Source organism: Gorilla gorilla, chromosome X, assembly GCF_029281585.2.
Source record: "Gorilla gorilla gorilla isolate KB3781 chromosome X, NHGRI_mGorGor1-v2.1_pri, whole genome shotgun sequence".
NCBI lineage: Eukaryota > Metazoa > Chordata > Mammalia > Primates > Hominidae > Gorilla > Gorilla gorilla.
In genome coordinates, this window is record NC_073247.2 from 165,875,136 (window position 1) to 165,897,174 (window position 22,039).

Genomic DNA, 22,039 nt, shown 5'->3' on the forward strand with positions numbered 1-22,039 from the left:
TGGGATTACAGGTTTCCAGCAAATCCCTCTGAGCCGCCCCCGGGGGCTCGCCTCAGGAGCAGGGGAGCAAGGGGTGGGAGGAGGAGGTCTAAGTCCCAGGCCCAATTAAGAGATCAGGTAGTGTAGGATTTGGGAGCTTTTAAGGTGAAGAGGCCCGGGCTGATCCCACTGGCCGGTATAAAGCGCCGTGACCCTCAGGTGACGCACCAGGGCTGGCTGCCGTCGGGGACAGGGCTTTCCATAGCCATGGCCCAGCAGTGGAGCCTCCAAAGGCTCGCAGGCCGCCATCCGCAGGACAGCTATGAGGACAGCACCCAGTCCAGCATCTTCATCTACACCAACAGCAACTCCACCAGAGGTGAGCCAGCAGGCCCGTGGAGGCTGGGTGGCTGCACTGGGGGCCACCGGCCACCCACCTGCCCCGCCCAAGGGAATCTCTCTTCTGCACGTCCCCACCAGCAGAGAAGGCTTTCTCCCATAGCTTTTCTGATGACATGAATTGGGGGGTCCTCTCCAAATCTAGAAGGACACCATAATATCGGATATGCATTCTCAAGCCACACAGGCTCCCCAGCCCCTTTGAGAATCCGTGGCCGGGGAAGAGTTTATGTGCTCTTTCTTTGTGGCCCGTAGATGAGTGTGTTCACTGCTAGCGAATGACCTCTCATTCCACGGAGTCCCTCAGCTTCCTGGGGAAGAGCTGGGTCTGTCTTTACATTTGAAGCCAAAAGGAGGCAACATACTGACACACCCAAGGGAGGCGGGAGGGTGGGGAAGACAGCAGCAGAGGGCAAGAAACTTCTAGAACTTCAGGGTCGGCAAAGCCTGTAGCAGTCATTTTGTCAAACTCCATGATGGGGCCACATGGCTTTTGGCTGCACACCTCTGGGGGAAGAGGCTGCATTGGCGCCCAGGGCCATCTTTCCATTCGGAGCCGTCCTGGGAGAGAGGGCTCAGGCCCAACAGAAAGCTGAAAGCTCTCATCAGGGCAGCCTGAGTTCTGCCATTGGGAGTTGCCCAATCCAAAAGTTTTGCACGCAGGCCCTCAAAGAAGCTGAGGACACCAGTGACCGCCCCACTCCTGGCCCTCTCCCCAGGTCCCTCCTCCAAACCAAATTCCTTTGGTGCCTTCAAGAACATCGTGCAGGCCGGGCGCAGTGGCTCACGCCTGTAATCCCAGCACTTTGGGAGGCAGAGGCGGGCAGATGACGAGGTCAACAGATAGAGATCATCCTGGCCAACATACTGAAACCTCATCTCTACTAAAAATGCAAAAATTAGCTGGGCTTGGTGGCGCATGCCTGTAGTCCCAGCTACTCAGGAGGCTGAGGCAGGAGAATCGCTTGAACCCGGGAGGTGGAGGTTGCAGTGAGTCGAGATCACGCCACTATGCTCCAGGCTGGCCACAGAGTGAGACTCTGTCTCAAAACAAAACAAAACAAAACAAAAAACAACAACATCGTGCAGGCTGTGGTTTCCAGAAGCCACGCCAGCTCCTTGGTTGCCAATAAACATCCCGCTGTGGGGTGGCCAGGACCGAGTGCCAATTAGTGACAGAGTGCCCAGACCAAACCGGATGAGGATCTTGCAGTTGACCTCAACATGACTGTGCCCAGAATTTCCTTGGTGGCAATGCCAACAGTCTCTTCCTAGATGCCCCCAGACTTCATCAATGCATGATGCTTCAATGCACTCTTTTCAAATGTCGGGGTGGGTTTTTTTTTTTTTTCCACAAAACTTCAAGCATCTACTAAAGTAGAGGGAGGAGTGTAATGAACTCCGGTACCCATCACTCAGCTTCCACGGTTTCATCTCATTTCATCTGTGACCCCTCCACTACCCTTTCTTCCTGATTCTTGGAAGCAAATCCAAGACATCACACCCTTCCCTCTGTAAATCTTTACTATGTTCCTCTAGGAGAAAAGGGCTCTTCTCAATACATAACCACAAGTCATCATCACACCGACAAGTGTAACAATATTTCCTGAATAGCTTCAAATATCCTAGTAGTGTTCAAAAAATGTCATACGTGTTTTCAGTCTGCTTGAATCAGGGCTCAAATGAGGTCCACACATTCAGATTGATTGATATGCCTTTTGACTACCTTTGAATCTAGAGGTTCCCTTTCTATCTCCCTGCAATTTATTTGTGGAAGCAAGCAAGTCGTTCATGACGTAGCCTAACAGGCCCCTCTGACGTTGTTCATTATGATTTTTCTGTAAATTGGTAGTTGATCTGAGGATCTGGCCAGAGGCAGGTTGGATTTGTTGCTGTGTTTTGGCAAGGAGAGTGTCTCTTTTCTGGGGTGTTGGCAGCTACTGAAACTCAATGCCCAGACCAATTAAACCACTGGGGATGGAAAATGACGGCATTCGGACACCTTACCCTGCCTTCACCTATTGGTGACCAAAACCTTAACATCTTCACAGGTCTTCTTACCCTGAGGGTATATGCCACTAGGTTGTGTAGTAAACTGGTGTGTTTCCAGTCCCTTAGAATAGTCCCTCTCTAAGTGATATGCCACTCAGTGGATATGCATTTAGCTTCATTTCCTTTGTTGCTGATTTTCAGAGATTGCTCTGTAAATTTAAACTTTTATTTTACTTTATTTTATTTTTTTGAGACAGTCTTACTCTGTCACCCGGGCTGGAGTGCAGTGGCGCGATCTCAGCTCACTGCAACCTCCGCCTCCTGGGTTCGAGCGATTCTCCCGCCTCAGCCTCCCGAGGAGCTGGGACTACAGGTGCCCGCCACCACGCCCAGCTAATTTTTTTTATTTTTAGTAGAGACAGGGTTTCACCATGTTGGCCAGGCTGGTCTCCAACTGCTGACCTCAAGTCATCCGCCCACCTCGGCTTCCCAAAGTGCTGGGATTACAGGTGTGAGCCACCGCCCCCGGCCACTTAAATTTTGTTTTATAATTATGTAATAAAACAGTTAAAAGTCTCAAATTAAAATCTAGAAAAGAAGGTGTATTTGAAGAAGTCTGGCTTCTCTGCGCCACCACCCACCGCCCCTTCCCTATCTGCCTGTATTTCCTCGAATCACTTTGCCTGGGAGTTGACTTTGATTCTCTTGCTCATTGCTTCATGAAATCAGTGCCAGAACTTTCAGGAGGGAGGGGTAGGCCATGACACCAGCTCTAGTTACACTGGTGGCAGCTCCTGTCCCCTCCCCCACTGCTGCTGGGACCTGTTCTCTCCTTTGCCCCCTTGTCCCTGCACTGCCCAATTTGGACTGCAAGGGTTGCCAGGGAAGGGCACTGGCTGCCTTGTTTTCAGAGGTCGTAGCACCTAGATTGCGCCAGCCCCTTGCACTTGCCTGCAGGCCAGAGTGTCCCAAACCCTCCCAGTCTCAGCTGCTCTTCCCCAGTTCACCCAAGGTACTTCCCAGGGAAGAGCTGCCGACAGTTTGGGGGTTCTCTGTTCTTAGGTCCATCAGCAACCCCATTGCTCCCCTCTGCTTCCTTCTGCACGGAGACTGACGCCATGCAGGTCTTCAATTGTCAATGGTCTGTCCCTGCTGCTCATACTGGGGGTTCCTGGGGAGCCAGTGCCAGGTATCGGGATTGCAGACATTGTCTGTGGGTTTCCGGAAGCTCCTTGTGTTAGGAACAAATGGGGCCCGTGCACAGAGGGCAGCAGAGGCCTTGTGGGATCCAGCTGTGCTAGGGGTGAGATTTATCTGTCTCTCCTGGCCATAGCCAGGAAATCCCCGTTTTTCTTAAGCTAGCTTGAGTTGGGCTTTTCTAACACACAGCTAAAGAATCTCTTGATAAACCTTGGGACTCTCCCTGAGGCCTTATATGGCAGCAGGTCTGTGGCTTGCAATCCCTTCAAGTAATCTGCCAAAAACAATGTTATGACGAAGGTCCTTCCAACACAAAAGGTGTAGAGCCCTAGCAAACTCCTACAGAAGAAAAAGGAGAAATAATTCGTTTGTAGTCCCAGCTACTTGGGAGGCCAAGCTGGGAGGATCACTTGAAGTCAGGAGTTTGAGACCAGCCTAGGCAACATAGCCAGACCCCATCTCTACAGAAATAAAAAAAATTGCCATTGTGGTAATGCACGGCTTGTAGTCCCAGATACTCGAGAGGCTGAGGCAGGAGGATCGCTTGAGCCCAGGAGTTCCACGTTGCAGTGAGCTATGATTGTGCCACTGTACTCCAGCCTGGGTGCCAGAGCCAGACTCAATCTCTATTTTTTGTTGTTGTTGTTGTTGTTGTTGTTGTTTTTGAGACGGAGTCTTGTTCTGTCACCCCGGCTGGAGTGCAGTGGCGTGATCTCAGCTCACTGCAACCTCTGCCTCCTGGGTTCAAGTGATTCTCCCGCCTTAGCCTCCTGAGTAGCTGGGACTCCAGGCGCCCACCACCATACCTAGCTAATTTTTTTTTTTTTTTTTTTTGTATTTTTAGTAGAGACGGGGTTTCACCATGGCCAGGCTGGTTTTGAACTCCTGACCTCAAGTGATCCACCCCCTCGGCCTCCCAAAGTGCTGGGATTACAGGCGTGAGCCACCGCTCCCAGCCGACTGTATCTCTAAATATATAATAATCATAATCATAATCAGGACACCAGTCATATTGGATTAGGGCCCACCCTAATGACCTCATTTAAACTTGGTCATTTCTGTAAAGACCCTATCTCCGAAAACGGTCACATTCTGAGGTATTGGGGTTAGGACTCCAACATATGAATTTGGGTGGGGACACAATTCAACTCATAACACATTCATTGATTAATTTCCTCATTCATTTATGTTCTGAGCATCTATTGTATGCTGGACACTCTGTGAGGATGAATGAGTCACAGTCTCTGGTGAGAAAGACAAGACCTGTACTTGTGTCTCAGTACTGGCTGCTATAAGAAATTACCAGGCTGTGGCCGGGCACGGTGGCTCACGCCTGTAATCCCAGCACTTTGGGAGGCCGAGGCAGGCGGATCACGAGGTCAGGAGATTGAGATCATCCTAGCTAACATGGTGAAGCCCCGTCTCTACTAAAAATAGAAAAAATGAGCCAGGCGTGGTGGCGGGCGCCTGTCGTCCCAGCTACTCAGGAGGCTGAAGCAGGAGAATGGCGTGAACCTGGGAGGCGGAGCTTGCAGTGAGCCGAGATCGTGCCACTGCACTCCAGCCTGGGTGACAGAGCAAGACTCCGTCTCAGAAAAAAAAAAAAAAAGAAAAAGAAAAGAAAAAGAAATTACCAGGCTGTGCACGGTGGCTCACGCCTGCAATCCCAGTACTTTGGGAGGACAAGGCAGGAGGATCTCTTGAGGTCAGGAGTTTGAGACCAGCCCGGTCAACATGGTGAAACCCCATGTCTACTAAAAGCACAAAAATTAGCTGGGTGTGGTGGTGGGTGCCTGTAAATCCCAGCTACTGCTCGGGAGGCTGAGGCAGGAGAATCGCTTGAACCCAGGAGGCGGAGGTTGCAGTGACCCGAGATCACATCACTGCACTCCAGCCTGGGCGACAGAGCAAGACTTTGTCTCAAAAAAAAAAAAAAAAAAGAAAGGAAAAGAATAAAAGAGAAATTACCATAGATTGGGTGGCTTTTAAATGACAAATTTATTTCTCACAGCTCTGGAGGCTGGAAGTCAGGGTGCTAGTGTGGTGGGCTCTGGCGAGGACCCTCTTCCTGACTGCAGATTGCCAACAACTCATTGTATCCTCACATGGAAGAAAGAGAGCTAGAGAGCACTCTAGGGACTCTTTTTTTTGTTTGTTTTAATTTAAAAAAATTTTTTTTTACATGGGCATGCCATGTTGCCCAGGTTGGATTTGAACTCCTGGGCTCAAGCAACCCTCCAGCCTCAGCCTCCCAAAGTGCTGGGATTACAGGCATGAGCCACCATTCCCAGCTAATTTGGGCTGTTCCCAAAGGCTCAAGTGATCCTCCCACGTTGGCCTCCTGAGTAGCTGGGGCTACAGGCGTGAGCCACCATGCCCAGCTTCTAGGACCGCTTTTATAAGGGCACTAATCCCATTCATGAGGGCCCCACTCACTCTGCACACGTGACCTAAATGACCTGCCAAAGGCCCCACCTCCTAATACCATCACCTTGGGGGTTGGGATTTCAACACAGAAATTTATGGGGGACACGTACATTCAGATCATCATGAACAGTAACTCCTATGTGTGACAGAAGGTGACAGAGGTGGGTAGTGGTCTTCCCCTCAAGGGGGTGAGTTGCCACTAGCTGGGGAATCTTCTGGAAGGCAAATGCATATGAGCTGGGCTTTACACGAGGCAAGTGTTTCTCTATGGAAGGGCAGAGGACTGTGGGAGGTAGGAGGTGGGGCTGGGGCAAAGGGAAGAGGGGAGCAGGGAAGTGGGGTGACTGCACACTGGGAGTGGGGAATCAGATGGAGGAGACGATGAGGAGTTCTGTTAAGTTCAAGATGCCAGTGCCAGTGACCAGCGGGCGATGGTCTCTGGCTTGAGGGACAGGATGGAGGGGAGACTGTCTGAGGATGGACAAAGCTGGAGGGAAACAGCCAATTGCAAAGGCAGGAGGGCGGGAGGGGGAGGGGAGAGGTGGGATCAGCACTGGTATAGACAGGCGGTGCTGCAGCCCAGCTCCTCTCTCTCCTCTGCCTCCTGCCCCCAGACCCCTTCGAAGGCCCGAATTACCACATCGCTCCCAGATGGGTGTACCACCTCACCAGTGTCTGGATGATCTTTGTGGTCATTGCATCTGTCTTCACAAATGGGCTTGTGCTGGCGGCCACCATGAAGTTTAAGAAGCTGCGCCACCCGCTGAACTGGATCCTGGTGAACCTGGCGGTCGCTGACCTAGCAGAGACCGTCATCGCCAGCACTATCAGCGTTGTGAACCAGGTCTATGGCTACTTCGTGCTGGGCCACCCTATGTGTGTCCTGGAGGGCTACACCGTCTCCCTGTGTGGTAAGCCAGTTGGGGCCCAGGCTCAGCGGAAACCACTCATTCACCCTGCAAGCCCCTCCGGCCACCTCATGATGATCTGGGCCCAGCTGCTCCTGTAGGCCTGTCTCCCTCCACATCTGTGCCTCACATCCATATACTGAAGGGTTCTGGAGGCTTCCATCTGAACACTCACATTAAATTCAGCTCCCTTGAGTCAAACATACCCGGAGTTCCTACTCTTGAGTCAGGCTCTGCCCGGGGACAGCCAGTTTGGAGCTGTGGGGCTGGTGTGGGAGGAGACAGATACAGAGCTAGACAACCCCAGAACAGTAGGGGGGCGGGGACTCTGGGCACCCTGGACAGAACTCCCCTGCAATTAGGGATGCCTGCTCTTTCAGCTCACCAGCATCTGCTTTTCCCGGAGGAGACACAATTCCCAGATCCTCTCCCCATCCCCATCACTAATATCTCTGTGGGCCACTATTCTGCTCAGGTTAGGAGACAGTGGCCGAGAGGTACTAGCGTGCCAGGCTCTGTGCTAAGGAGGGGGCCCTATAGCCAGACGGCGACCACACAGTACCATCATCAGTCCTCTCAGACAAGAAGGGGCCTGGGGCAGGTGGTGGAGGAGAGGCTGGGAGCAGTTTGTGGTTCAAGTGAGTAGAGTACCACCAAGCAGCCGTGGCTGCTGGACACGAGGTGGGCAGGCCCAGGTCTCAGAGGCCTCAGACGTCACCCCCAGGAGCTGGGACTTTCTTTCAGGAGGAGGAGACCCCACATCCAGCAGCAGCAGCTCCTGCTCTTGCCTCCCTACCACTCTTAGCAGCCTCCACAACCCCACCCCGTTAACTGCCTCAAATTGTACCCACGATGGCCCAGACCAGAGAGGGTGCTTGTCCAAGTCCCGGCACTACCCCGATAGTCTAGAAGGGGAGCCAAGGGAAGGTCAGGCAGAGAAGGTCCATCCCCAGGTCCGAGTGCTCTCTGCAGCAGCCGTGGCCTCGGTGGTCACACGACCCTTCCCGAGTGCCCCCCTGCATCTCTGCCCACGTCTGTCTCCGTTTCTGCCATGGTCTCCCGCTCACCCTTGCCTCTGCTCATGGTCTGTTCTTGGGTCAGTCAGGTGCCAAGCAGCCAGCACTTCCCCACCACTTTTGGTCCACGGATGCCCTTGGCCATCTGGGAAGCCTGTGGACCCCATCTCAGGAGAATTTTTGCAAACGCATAAAATGAGACCCATAGGATTACAAAGGCAGCAAATTATATTGAAATACAGTTATCAAAGTATTAAACATTCATCAGTAACATAGTCTTTAGTTAAAAGCATTTACTGGCCAGGCTCATGCCTGTAATCCCAGCACTTTGGGAGGCTGAGGTGGGAGGACTGCTTGCCTCCAGGAGTTTGAGACCAGCCTGGGCAACATAGTGAGACCTGTTCTCTACAACAAATAAAAACAGCTGGGCGTGGTGGCACACCAGTAGTCCCAGCTACTCAGGAGGCTCAGGCGGGAGGATCGCTTGAGCTCTGGAGGTCAAGGCTGCAGTGAGCTATGATGGCACCACTGCACTCAGCCTGGGCAACAGAGTGAGATTCTGTCTCAAAAAGCAAATAAAAATAAAAGCATGTGTTAAACGTATTAGTGACACCACTCAGTACTAAGGTATTAAATAACAGGATCCCGCCTGACAACCACTGTTATTTCAAAGTAGTGATGAACATAAGTGGTATTCGAACTCTCTGCCACCTCTATGAATTGACAGGAAAACATCTGTGACCTCTCTTGCTGACCGAGTCACGGGTACTGCTAATACTGCCACGTTCATAATGGAAGGAAGTGCCCAGTGTCTGTTCGAGGTTGGTGGAAAGAAAGATGTCGTTTTTTCCACCTCAGTCCGTGGAGCCCTGAATTCTGTGTGCAGACGTTTGGGGTCTAAGCAGGATAGTGGGAAGCTTTGCTTCCCACCTTTGCTTTGGCTCAAAGCCCTCATCTGTCTGCTCTCCCCATAGGGATCACAGGTCTCTGGTCCCTGGCCATCATTTCCTGGGAGAGATGGATGGTGGTCTGCAAGCCCTTTGGCAACGTGAGATTTGATGCCAAGCTGGCCATCGTGGGCATTGTCTTCTCCTGGGTCTGGGCTGCTGTGTGGACAGCCCCGCCCATCTTTGGTTGGAGCAGGTAAGGGTGCAAGGACGCAAGATGGAGTGGGCAGGGTCAGACTCTGTGACCTTAAGGCAAATCACTTCCTTTCTCTGGGCCCCTCTGAGCGTGCAATGTCTATCAATGTATGAATGTGGCTGCAACATAGGAATGGCTCTGTGGTCCCCGAACCTCTGGAAACATATGTATCCCAAGCACGATCAGGTCACAGGCGCACACGGAGCTCAGGCCATCAGCACAGCTGTCAGTGAACGCATAGCGTGTTTGCATTCCAGGTCTCTTTCTTGCACACGCTGCCGCACCACGCCCCCCACCTTTCAGAGGCTGCTTGGGTCATAGATCCACCTGGGCCTACAGAGCACATGTCCTGGCCAGGCCAAGCAAGTGGCTCAAATGTTTGACTGGGGTGGACTGGATGGGACAGCATTTCACTGTTTTATCGACAAGCTCGTGAATAAGTTCTCGTGGTGTTTGGAGAGGGAATGTTCTTTCCTCGAGAATGTTCCACAATTCTAGGAAACAAACCTTGTGGAAGCCTGTCTCTGTCTCCCGCCCTCCTCATGCCGCCATGCCCCACACAGCTGCCCGTTATCAAACATGTGTGGTGAGCTGACCCTGGTGGAGGCTCTCCCGCGGGTTATCTCATTTAATCCTCCAGGCCACTAAGTGAGCAGGGCCCTTTATTTCAGTCATGGCCTAGCTGACCTCAGATAAAAGACTCAGCTCTTCATGGGTGTTCTCAGAAGGTCAGGGCAAGAAGGAACCTCACAATCCCTTTGTAAAGAAGGGGAGTGATTGGGAAGATGAAAATGTCCTGGAAGCAGATAGTGGAGATGGTTGCACAGCATTGTGAATGTACCAAAGGTCACGATGGTACTTTTTTCTTTTTTTGAGACAGGGTCTCACTCTGTCACTCAGGCTGGCACAGTGCAATGGTGTAATTATGGCTCACTGCAGCCTCCACCTCCTGGGCTCAAGTGATCCTCCTACCTCAGCCTCCTGAGGAGCTGGGCCTACAGGTGCACCACTTCACCCAGCTAATTTTTTTATTTTTTGTAGAGACAAGATCTCACTATGTGTTCCAGGCTAGTCTTGAACTCCTGGGCTCAAGCAATCCTCCTACCTCTGCCTCCAAATGTGCTGGGACTATAGGCGTGAGCCATTGTGCCTGGCCTATAATGGTACATTTTATGTTATGTGTATTTTACCACAATTTTAAGAAGAGGAAAGGCGTGACATCTAAAAATGGACAAGGATTAACCAAAATCCTACCCAACGGTTTTGTTTTGGGTTGATGAAAATGTTCTGGAAGCAGAGGTGGTGACTGCCACAGAATTGATCACTTCAAATTGGGTAATCTCATGCAACATGAATTTCACCTCAATTTAAAAAAACAAACCCCACCCGAGTTAGCACCATGCCTGGGCCGGGGGTCCTGGGTCACACCCCCTGCATCAGGACTGGCTGCCGGCCCTTCTCTCCAGGTACTGGCCCCACGGCCTGAAGACTTCATGCGGCCCAGATGTGTTCAGCGGCAGCTCGTACCCCGGGGTGCAGTCTTACATGATTGTCCTCATGATCACCTGCTGCATCACCCCACTCAGCATCATCGTGCTCTGCTACCTCCAAGTGTGGCTGGCCATCCGAGCGGTAAGCCCCCTGATTCCTCCTGGCCTCACCCGCCTCCTGCCCCTAAGCTGCTCTGCCCTCAAATCAGTCCACTGAGACTCCTAAACTATTTTTCCAAAAATCCTTAGAGAAGAGGATTTTACCCCTATAAGAAAATATTAAGATCCAGCGATGAGAATCAGGTGATTCCTTTGGGACTGTACCAGTGGCTGCAGGTTCAGCCCCAGCCCCGTTGTCCTCAGCTCTGTGAGACGGGAAAGCACTGCCACTCCCTCCCTGGAGGAGTCCACTAAGGGAACAGAGGTGTGCCTTGCCCCGACCCTGGACAGTTCTCCCCGGGGTGGAAAGGCTGCCTTTCCCACAGAGTAGAGTGGAGCAGCCACATCAGCAAATGACACCTGCAAATCAAGGCGTGTTTTTATGAGGCTGCCACCGGAGTACCCTTGTCCCTTTCATAGGCTGTGGGGCCGACCAAGGAGTGGACCCGAGAGTGCCATTTGCCCCCCTGACCCACTCTCCACCCTCCATGTCTGGCCCTCTGCCCTGGGAAGCTGATCCTGTCCACAGCCGTCACCCCCCACCCCTAGACTAGGCTACCACTGGGAGCCCTTCAGGAAGTCAGAGCAAGCGAGGAGAGCCAGGCTGGTTCTTTTCTGTTAGCAGTGGGAGCCCTTTCCTATATGAAGCTGCCTGTGCCCACAATTGGATGGGCATGCCTGCCAAGCTCTCTCTAGAGGAGTCTGTGAGCCTGTGAAAGGCCCCCTCACCCCGTCACCTTGGGGTGAAGGCTCCCACAGGTACCCAACCATGGCTTCGGCTGTATTAGTCTGGGATGGTAGAGCCCCGGCTCCACAATGTGGCCCCAGCCCTGCTGTCTCAGCCATCCCTGCATTCCAGCCCTCACACTCCCTCTCTCATCCCCACTCATCTGCCTGCCGTCAGTCCCTCATCCCTGGCAGGTGGTGGCTGGCCTCTGGCCTCCCCCACAGTGCCTCTGCCTGGAGGCCATTCGTCTCCTTCCTCCCAGCAGGCATGAAGGAGCCACCCCACCGCAGCTGCCCTCAGCTGCCTCACCGTGAGTCCAGGGCAGGATTTAGTCCACAGAGTGGCCAACCTGGCCTAGGAAGCCTGAGGGAAGTGTATGCATTGCTCTGACACTCCCATCGCGCACCCCGCCAGCCACTGCTTTTGCCTCCCCCGCCATCTCCACCTTGTTAACTCCTTCATTCTCCACGCCCAGTCATCAGTCAAATCAGGCCTCCATGCTCAGGCCTGAGCGCAGGACAGGACAGTCTGTTAAGGGATCAGGTGAAGCAAAGGAGCTTGTTAGATCCAGCTCTGGGGTCATCTTAGGCCACGCCTAGCTGCGTGCCACCTCCAATTCTAGAACTCCCCCAGGGCCAGCCTGAGGCAGCCATGTCTGCCTGGGGCCGGCTGTGCTCCACTCAGGGCTGGAAGATGGCTGCTGGGCTCCTCTCCTCCTCCCCACAACTCCCTATGCCTGGGTGACCTGCCTCTTGCTGCCCCCCAACCCCCGACTCACTATCCCTGTCTCCCTTAGGTGGCAAAGCAGCAGAAAGAGTCTGAATCCACCCAGAAGGCAGAGAAGGAAGTGACGCGCATGGTGGTGGTGATGGTCCTGGCATTCTGCTTCTGCTGGGGACCCTACGCCTTCTTCGCATGCTTTGCTGCTGCGAACCCTGGCTACCCCTTCCACCCTTTGATGGCTGCCCTGCCGGCCTTCTTTGCCAAAAGTGCCACTATCTACAACCCCGTTATCTACGTCTTTATGAACCGGCAGGTAAGCAACACCATCAGCAGATCCCACTCAAAATACCGTGTGCCCTAGAAGGGTGCAGTGATAGCCCCACCTGGAATCATGTCTCTGATAAGAAGCCCGCGGAGCATCTGGGGGACCCTCCAGGGAAATGACCGGGAAAGGCTCAGCGTGTGACCCAGCCCCAGCCAGAGCTCCAGCTGGCCCTTAGCAGAAGGCTTAGGTGTGCCCTCTGGAATCCTTTATAGTCTCGGCCTGAGGGTGGCATTTCCCAAAGCGTCTGTGTGCCGTGTGCTCTTCCCTTCCGGTGGCCCTAGAACTATGGCTGCCGAGCTTCAGGGGCTCTCCTGGCGTTCAGACGCTCTAGGAGTTGGTGAGCCCTAGGTACATCCACCCTAGGTGTGCCCCTCTTCTGTTCAGACTTGACCCTTCTCAACCTTCATCTCTCCATTTTCAAACCGTAACCTCTGGAATTTGTCTCCCTATAAGAACAAAAGCCGGCCCTCCTTGGCTACACTGACCAAGAGTTCAAGAGCTTTCACGAGTTCGTGGGTTAGTTCAGGGGGGACGTGCTGTGGTCCTGCCCAGAGGCAGCCTCCTTAGCTGGCATATTGGGCCTCAGCAGCAAGCTGCTCACACACCTAAATCCCCCCACCTCCTGCAGGTTATAGGCTTCATTAAAGCGCAGCTGTGATGTGACTTGATGGTGGCCAGAAAGGTGTGCAGAGGCCTCCCATTTCACCAGGCCCAGTCCATCCCTTCCACTGGGCTCTTCCTTGCTTCTCCATCTTAGAGCCACTCAATGGCTCCAGCCCCTTTGGCTCAGCTTTGACTCACACAAGCCAAGTCTGCAGAGTTCATTAAGGGTTCATTCTCTCCGGTAACTTTTAAACAGTAAGTAGGACCAGGCCTGCAGTGGATTTCCGGGAACTCGCTGTAGCACACTGATGCCCAGAGTGTAGTTCTGTCCCTGACCCCTGTTTCCTGACTTTCATGAGGATCTTTTTTAGGTTTCTGGAATCCTAAACTATCTTGCCAAGTACTGTCTTTACTGGATTATTTCCATTCTCCTTTCCAGAACTCCCCCTGGACAGGGGGAGACAGATGTCTGCACTTCTGGACCTCACCAGGCCTCGAACTTTGCTTTTACCCTTTCCACATCATTATCCTGTCCTGCCACATTCTGGGAGAATTTTCTGGAACGCAGTTCCATGAAGACAGCAAATTTTGCTCAGGACAGAGTCTGGCACACAGTGGGTGCTCAAGCAGCAGCTGCCGAATGGATTCCTCAGCCCTATCTCCCAGCTCTTCAGCCGAGCTGATTCTGCTGTTCGTCCCGTTTCTTATCTTATTAACTTCAACCATTATATTTTTTATTTTTGAGAGTTTTGATGATAGAGGGAGTTAGAGCTAGTCAAGAGTAGGCCTGAAATATTTAGAAAATGCGTTTGGTCTGGGTCCTCAAAGCATTGTGGTTACTTCAGTGATGACACAGGACATGATTTGAGACATTCATATGGCCCAGATCTCTTTGGGGTGAAGCAGCAAAGACAGACCCCTCCTGGTACCGGAAGACGCTTGGCTGGAGAGATGAGGTAGGGGCTAGATTGTCATTACCTAGGCCTCACCTTGCCCCAGATCCATGGACTGGAAAAAACATGACAACCACATGCCTTTTCATTAGCATTCCTCTGAGCCGCTCACCAGACAGTCTGGGGACAGGTCACCACTGCCCCTTAGCTGTCACTGTGGATGAGTGTCATGGGGCTGCCATCACAAACTACCACAAACTACCACAAACTCAGTGGCTTCAAACCACAGAAATGGATTCTCTCAGGGTTCTGGAAATCTTGAGTCTGAAATCAGGGTGTTGGCAAATGGAAAGGTTCCCTATGGAGGCCGAGAGGGAGAAGCAGCTGCAGGGCTGCCGGCAGTCCTTGGCGTTCCTTGACTCCAAGGTGTGTCACCCCAGTCTCTGCCTTCATCTTCACGTGGCCTTCTTCCCTCTGTCTGCGTGTCCGTGTCCAAGCGTTCCTTTTCTTATCAGGACACCAGTCATTCGATTAGGGCCCACCCTGCTCCAGTGTGACCTCATCTTAACCTGAACACATCTTTTGGGGGACACACTTCAACCCAGTGTAGTCACCATCAACTGCTAAGTCAGATGACATCCCCGCGTGTGAGGGAGAAATAATCCAAGCCTTCCTCCATCCCCCATGGGATTCGGAATGGGTGAAGGGAAGGCTCGGGCGCGTACGTTCAGCACAGTGCTCCACCCTTCCCTGCTCTGCTCAATAACACTTTCTGTCCTTCCAGTTTCGAAACTGCATCTTGCAGCTTTTTGGGAAGAAGGTTGACGATGGCTCTGAACTCTCCAGCGCCTCCAAAACGGAGGTCTCATCTGTGTCCTCGGTATCACCGGCATGAGGTCTGCCTCCTACCCATCCCGCCCACCGGGGCTTTGGCCACCTCTCCTTTCCCCCTCCTTCTCCATCCCTGTAAAATAAATGTAATTTATCTTTGCCAAAACCAACAAAGTCACAGAGGCTTTCACTGCAGCGTGGGACCACCTGAGCCTCTGCGTGTGCAGGCACTGGGTCTCGAGAGGGTGCAAGGGGGATAAAGAGGAGAGAGCGCCTCATAGACTTTAAGTTTTCCCGAGCCTCATGTCTACCGATGGCGTGAAAGGATCCTGGCAAAACAGAAGTGTGAGGCAGGTGGGCGTCTATATCCATTTCACCAGGCTGGTGGTTACATAATCGGCAAGCAAGAGCTGTGGAGGGGCTTGCTGGATGCCCTCAGCACCCAGGAGGAGGGAGGGAGCTAGCAAGCTAAGGCAGGTGGCCCTCCTGGCCCCTTAGGGTCCATCTGCTGGAGGCCCAGAGTCCTTGGAGTACAGTCTACACCTGGAGGGGACCCATTCCTGCCAGTCTGTGGCAGGGATGGCGCGCCACCTCTGCCAGGCCAGGACCCCAAGCCCGATCAGCATCAGCATGGTGCAGGTGCACAGGCGTGAGCTGATCAGTGACGAGGGGCAGGCACACAAGGTGGAGACAAAGACCAAGAGGACGGTTGCCAGTGAGAGGCGCGGACTCACGAACTTGAACAACATCTGCGGGATACGGCTTTGGAGGTGCTCCGCTGCCTCCAGTTGGGTGACTTGCTGTAGCATCTCCAGCTTGGATATTCGGCTCTTGAAGGTCTCCATGATCTCCTGCAGGAGACGAAAATGCACGCACCAGAAGTCAGCACAGAGTTGTGGTCGTTTATTGAGTTCTTAGGGGTGAGCAGAAAGCACTGTGGAGTGGGTATTCGAGGAGGGAAGCAGAGAGCCTAGAGCACATTCAGGGCAGAGGGGAGGGCGCAGGCTCTCCAGCAACAGGGAAAGCTTCATCTGACCCGGCTGCACTCCCCCATCCACTGTCTCCCGAAGCTGAGGACCTGGTCAAGACACAGCTACCCAGGGACGGGGGTGGGCGCCATGGGAATGGAAAAGTGAGGAGAGGGAAGCCAGGTCTAAGGAGGGGTTCTGAGAGGGCGCTCCCTACACCTGCAGCCGCAGCAGAAGCAGCTCCACCCCAGATCTCCTGAGTCAGAGGCTCACGGGTGAGCACTGCAGCACCAGAGTGGCAAAAGCAGCTAAGCCAGATGGTGGGAAGCGGAGCGTGAGTGTAAAGATCAGATGCTGCTAGCTCTGAAACAAATGTGTGTGGCCATTGAACCCTCAGGAGGGGGTAGCTCGAGGACCCGTGTCTTGCTTTGGTTTGGGGGTATCAGAATAGATTCGCTCATCCCTCCAGTCTTCTTGCAAGGCTCCCCCAGGAGGTTCTCACCCATATTTCCTTGGCTCTCTCATAGGATAGATAGGCCATTCTCTCTTCGCTGCAGGCCAGATTGTGTTTGAGGTTGTAAATCTCATTCAGCTGTCCCTGCAGGCGACCATTCACCTGTTCTTCCATCAATGCTTGCCTTGGGAGCAAAAGAGAAAGTGAGATTCCTTCAGTACCTCACCCAGAGCTCACGCCAACAGCGAGCAGTCCTGACCTAGACTAGATTCGGGTTCAGCTTCTGCCTTCCTCCCCGCTCCCCAGGCTCTAGGGAAAGCCTGCCTCCCACTCCAGGTCTGCCTGGGAACACCCCAAACACACACCAGCCACACGCACACCAACATTCATATATATTTTATATGTAGTTACTCTTTTGTAACAGCTTTACAAAAATAGCCACAGACTAGAAGTTGTAGAAATGACAGTGTGAACTATCTGTGTGTGCTCTTCAGTTCCGCAAATCCCCCGGGACCAGTGTCGAGCACAAAGTCTAGCCTGCAGTTTAGCCTGCAGTTACTCTATAGAAACATGGTGACTATAAGGATTGAAAAGCCACAAAAGACCACAGATTCCAGTACAATTCCATTAGTTACGAAATGTCCAGAATAGGCAAATCCATAGAGACAGAAAGCAGATTAGTGGGTGCCAGGGGCTGGGGGTGGGGGATGGGCAGTGGCTGCTAATGAGTACAGGGTTGCTTTGGGGCTGGTGAAAATATTGTAGGACCGGGCACGGTGGCTCACGCCTGTAATCCCAGCACTTTGGGAGGCCAAGGCGGGCGGACCATGAGGTCAGGAGATCGAGACCATCCTGGCTGACACGGTGAAACCCCGTCTCTACTAAAAATACAAAAAAAATTAGCCGGGCGTGGTGGCGGACGCCTGCAGTCCCAGCTACTCGGGAGGCTGAGGCAGGAGAATGGCGTGAACCCGGGAGGCGGAGCTTGCAGTGAGCAGAGTTCACACCACTGCACTCCAGCCTGGGCGACAGAGCGAGACTCCGTCTCAAAAAAAAAAAAGAGAATATTGCGGAATTAGATAGTGGTGATGGTTGAACAACTCTGTGAATATACTAAAAACCAGTGAATTGTACACTTTAAATTGGTGAATTTTATGGGATGTGAATTATATCTCAATAGAGCTGTTATTTAAACAAAAAGAGAAAAGTGAAGCATGGCAATAGTTGCGCAACTCAGTAAATTTCCTAAAAACCATTGAAATGTAGTTAAAATGGTGCATTTTATAATATGTAAATTATATCTCAATAGAGCTGTTAAAAAACCGCAAGCAGGCCAGGTGCAGTGGTTCACAGTTGCAATCCCAGCGCTTTGGGAGGCCAAGGCAAGGGGATTGTTTGAGGCCAGGAGGAATTCAAGACCAGCCTGGGCAACACAGTGAGACCCTGTCTCTACAAAAAAAATTTTTAATTATCTGGGTGTGGTGGCATGCGCCTGTAGTCTCAGCTACTCTGGAGGCTGAGGCAGGAGGACCTCTTGAGTCCAGGAGTTCGAGGCTGCAGTGAGCTGCCATCACGCCACTGCACTCCAGCCTGGGCAGCAGAGTGAGACCCTATCTCTAAAAGAAAACAATCACTACCTGTTGTGTATATAATTATATAAGTAGTAAAAGTATAAAACCATGCATGGAAAAGATAAGCACCCAAATGAGAATGGCGAGGCCAGTATAGCAAGGCCAGAATAGCAAGGAAGGGAGATGGTGCTGGAAAGGGGTAATGAGGGCTTCAACAGAATATTTTAAAGTTTTATTTCCTAAAAAAATAAGATTTGAAGTGAATATGGCAAATGTTAAGATTTCAGAAAGCTGGGGCTGTTAATTATGTTATCCTTACATTTTCCCTTTGCTTGAAATACTTCATAATTTAAAAATTTCTATGAAGTTCCTCTTTTGGCACCACAAAGAACGGGCCAGAAGGACAGAGGCCAGGGGGCCAGTGAGGGGGCTCTGGCACCACCGCTTACGTAGAAGAGAGAAGGCACCAGAGCGTGATGGAACCCATAGACTGGCAGGGCTGCCCCAGGAGGCCCAGGAGGGTGGCGGCAGGCCTCAGGTGCAGGAGGTCTAAACGGTGGTGCTGACAGAGACGGGGAAAACAGTGACGACTTCTATTCGGTCCCACTCCAAGGACTTGACCAACACCCACACGGAGAAATCCCCTGGGCACTGAATAAGCTGACAGCTCATTTGTTGAAAGCCAATTTGTCAAAAGCCAGTTCCTCGCAGCATTTCAAGGAATATTCCATTTGTCTCTGCCCCAGGTCCCTGTTAAGAAGAGAGTCAGTGGACAACATGGACTAGGCCACTGCTCACAGAGAGGGGGAGTGGCTCGGCAGGATGGTCACCCCGAAAATAGATTCCTCATTACTGTCTTTCCATTTACATGAATGATCTAGCTGTGAGAAGATTCAAGATTTTAACTGTCCTCAGGAATATGAAGTCAATCTTCATCAATGTATTGGTAAAGATACATGAAGATATTCTTCAATGCATTCTTGAAGAGTCTATTCAGATGTCAGTAAACAATATTTTCATAAGGATATTCTCTCAGTCTCCCCTTCTCTCTGGCCCCCATCTCCTGGCCCTCTGGCAGCCGCGCTCCCTTCTCTTCCTTGGTCAAGGACCCCCCTCTCTCCACCTCCTACAGTCACAGAAGCAAATGGACAACTCTGGAGAATGCTCTTATGAACACAAAACGATGACCAGTCAACCCAGACCCCTCAAGACAGACCGAAGGTGTTAAGACCACCCTCTCCAACACAAAGTGTTCTAAACTTTATTGTTTTTTTTCAAAATAGTGTTGTTGTTTTTTTTTTTTGAGACGGATCTCCTTCTGTTTGCCCAGGCTGGAGTGCAGTGGCACGATCTTGGCTTGCTGCAACCTCCGCCTCCCGGGTTCAAGTGATTTTCCTGCCTCGGCCTCCTGAGTAGCTGGGACTACAGGTATGCGCCATCATGCCCGGCTAATTTTTTGTATTTTTAGTAGAGACAGGGTTTCACCATGTTGGCCAGGCTGGTCTCCAACTCCTGACCTCAGGTGACCCGCCTGCCTCGGCCTCCCAAAGTGCTGGGATTACAGGTGTGAGCCATTGGGCCCAGCCAGAAAGAGTATATTCTTGGTCATTTCTGAGAATTTGCTTTTGGCAAATTGAGCTAGAGCCTAATCATGGCCCACAACTTGGAGGAAAAGTCTGAGACGGAGAAACAGCTGTAGGAGGGGTCAATAGCCCAGGTGCAATCGGTGCATGTGGCCAGGATGGATGAGCTCACTCTGAGCAAATGTGCCAAAACAAGGGGCCCTGGGGAGCTGGGGGAAGAGCCAACAAAACAGAAGCGAAAGCAGGAGGAAAGTCGCCAGGACGGCTCACACAGGAACCCAGAGGATATAGGGATACAGTGGAAAGGTTGAACATACATGTAACTGGGGCCTTAGAAGGGGAGAAATGAGAGACTAGGGCAGAGTCACTATCTGAAAATATACTGGCTGAAAACGTCCAAAACTGACAAAAGACATCAAGCCATAAACCCAAGTAGCAATGCGAAGCCCAAGCAGGATGAATGCAAGGAAAATCACACCAAGGGGAGAGTCAGTGGCACAAAAAAGAAGAGAGAAAGAAAATCACACCAAACATCATCATAGCAAAACCACTAAACAACAAAGAAAAACAAAAGATCTTAAAAGGAGCCTGAGGAAAACAAAACTGTGATCCGAGGAGCAACAAGAAGACTGGCAGCTGCCTTTTCAACAGAAACCGTGGAAGTCAGAAGGGAATGATTTGTTCAAAATGCTTATTATTTCCAAAAATTAAGTGCCAACTTAGAATTCTATGTCCAGCAAAAAATATCCTTCAGGGCCGGGTGTGGTGGCTCACGCCTGTAATCCCAGCACTTTGGGAGGCCGAGGCAGGCGGATCACGAGGTCAGGAGTTCAAGACCGGCCTGGCCAACATGGTGAAACCCCGTCTCTACTAAAAATACAAAAATTAGCCGGGCGTGGTGGCACATGCCTGTAATCCCAGCTACTCAGGAGGCTGAGGCAGGGGAGTCGCTTGAACCTGGGAGGCAGAGGTTGCAGTGAGCCGAGATCTCACCATTGCACTCCAACCTGGGCGACAGGGTGAGGCTCCGTCTCACAAAAAAAAAAAAAAAAAAAAAAATTCCTTCAGAAATAAAAAGGAATGATGGCATGTGTGAGGCAATAAGGTGACAGTGACTGCATATTTAACATTGTGGACTTGTTTTAAAACATTTTTGGTATGGTATTTAGGCTATGTTAACAAAATGATCCATATTTCAGGTTCACACTGAAATATTTACAGATGAACTGATACAATGTCTGTGCTTTGCTTCAACACAATAGGGATGAGAGGAACCAGTTCAGAGAGCAGATCAGACCTTAGGTCAGACCTCCTCAGAGATCCCAAGATGCAGGATGCTCTGACATGGAGGAGAAGTCAGGGAAAAAATGGAAGTTCTTGTGCCTTCAAGTTAACATGACCTGAGCCTGCAACAAAGCCCTAAGCAGATACCTTGAGGAAAGTCAGCCCGAGACTGGATCCCTGGGGCTGAGAGGTCACAGAGCAACACTGAAGCCTCTAGGAACCATAGCCTGTTATCTCCGAGCCTTGTCTGAAAGCGAAACATACCAGAACACTCTTGGGACAGAGGAGCTAGGGTCTGGATGCCCCCAAGGACCTCGTGTCCAGAAGGGAAAGAAAAACATGGAGACCTGGCATATTCACTTCCGGGCGTTTTCAATATGACAGGAGGCTATAAGAAAATTTCACGACTGCCCACTTGTGGATACAGCCAGAAATACAAAGCAAGAGTGAAAGTTTTGCCTACTCGGCACCTGAGCAGCTTCTTTTTTATTCAATTTTTATTGAGGTAAATTTCATGTAACATAAAATGAATTATTTTAAGGTGAACAATTCGGTGGCATTTAGCACATGCGGTGTTGTGCAACCACCATGGCTATTAATAGTTCCAAGACATTGGCCGGCTGCAGTCATGCCTGTAATCCCAGCACTTTGGGAGGCCGAGGCGGGCGGATCACGAGGTCAAGAGATCAAGACCATCCTGGCCAACATGGTGAAACCCCATCTCTACTAAAAATACAAAAATTAGCTGGGCGTGGTGGTGCGCGCCTGTAGTCCCAGCTACTCGGGAGGCTGAGGCAGGAGAATCGCTCGAACCTGGGAGGCGGAGGTTGCAGTGAGCCGAGATCACGCCACTGCACTCCAGCCTGGCGAGAGAGCGAGACTCTGTCTCAAAAAAAAAAAAAAAAATTGTTCCAAAACATTTTCATCACCGCCTCGAAAAAATACTATTTAGCAGTCACTCCCCATTCCCCATCACCCCAGTCCCTGGCAACCACCAATCTGCTTTCTGACTTGAGTAGCTTCTTATCTCTGAACCTCTACCAGCAATTTATGAATGAGAGATGGACAAGACCATCAGGTATGTGGAGACGGTCCTAGAGAAGCTGCTAGAAAATGACAGACAACCAGAGTAAGGGGTAGTGGGGCACTGTAATGCTGTGGAGAGGAGAGGGCAGCAGGAATGACAAACCCAGGAGGCATTGACTCAGGGAAAGAAGAGAAAGGCAGGGTCAGGTCGAGATCTTGGCCAAATCCCTGAGCTCATCAACCTAGGATGCTCCATTGATGAATTTATCAAGAGTCATTGGCCGGGAGCGGTGGCTCACGCCTGTAATCACAGCACTTTGGGAGGCCAAGGCAGGTGG

General features: G+C 51.6%; 2 protein-coding genes across 3 annotated transcripts in view; one reads left to right on the forward strand and one right to left on the reverse strand.

Moving 5' to 3' along the window:
* Positions 1–164: 164 nt before the first annotated feature.
* OPN1MW3 (opsin 1, medium wave sensitive 3) lies at positions 165–15,700 on the forward strand. The gene is made up of 6 exons (XM_055375898.2): positions 165–358; positions 6,612–6,908; positions 8,896–9,064; positions 10,531–10,696; positions 12,237–12,476; positions 14,769–15,700. The coding sequence occupies exons 1-6, from the start codon at positions 247–249 to the stop codon at positions 14,877–14,879; spliced, it is 1,095 nt and encodes a 364-aa protein (XP_055231873.1). The 5' UTR covers positions 165–246; the 3' UTR covers positions 14,880–15,700.
* Positions 13,834–22,039, reverse strand: part of TEX28 (testis expressed 28) — a 26,294-nt gene continuing 18,088 nt past the window's right edge. Inside the window, exons 3-4 of one of the 2 annotated variants that reach the window (XM_055375897.2) lie at positions 16,286–16,421; positions 13,834–15,666 (exon numbers count right to left, since the gene is read on the reverse strand). In XM_055375897.2, the coding sequence (XP_055231872.1) occupies positions 15,310–15,666; positions 16,286–16,421 (493 nt within the window). In that variant the 3' untranslated portion in view covers positions 13,834–15,309. The remainder of the gene's footprint in view (positions 15,667–16,285; positions 16,422–22,039) is intronic. The other variant, XM_004065111.5, reaches the window with a different exon arrangement.

Bases quoted from the DNA above. Each gene is read 5' to 3' on its own strand.
- OPN1MW3 (XM_055375898.2), top strand. From the start codon at position 247: ATGGCCCAGCAGTGGAGCCTCCAAAGGCTCGCAGGCCGCCATCCGCAG. The intron at 6,909-8,895 runs GTAAGCCAGTTG...CTCTCCCCATAG, and splicing joins CTACACCGTCTCCCTGTGTG to GGATCACAGGTCTCTGGTCC. The intron at 9,065-10,530 runs GTAAGGGTGCAA...CCTTCTCTCCAG, and splicing joins CCCATCTTTGGTTGGAGCAG to GTACTGGCCCCACGGCCTGA.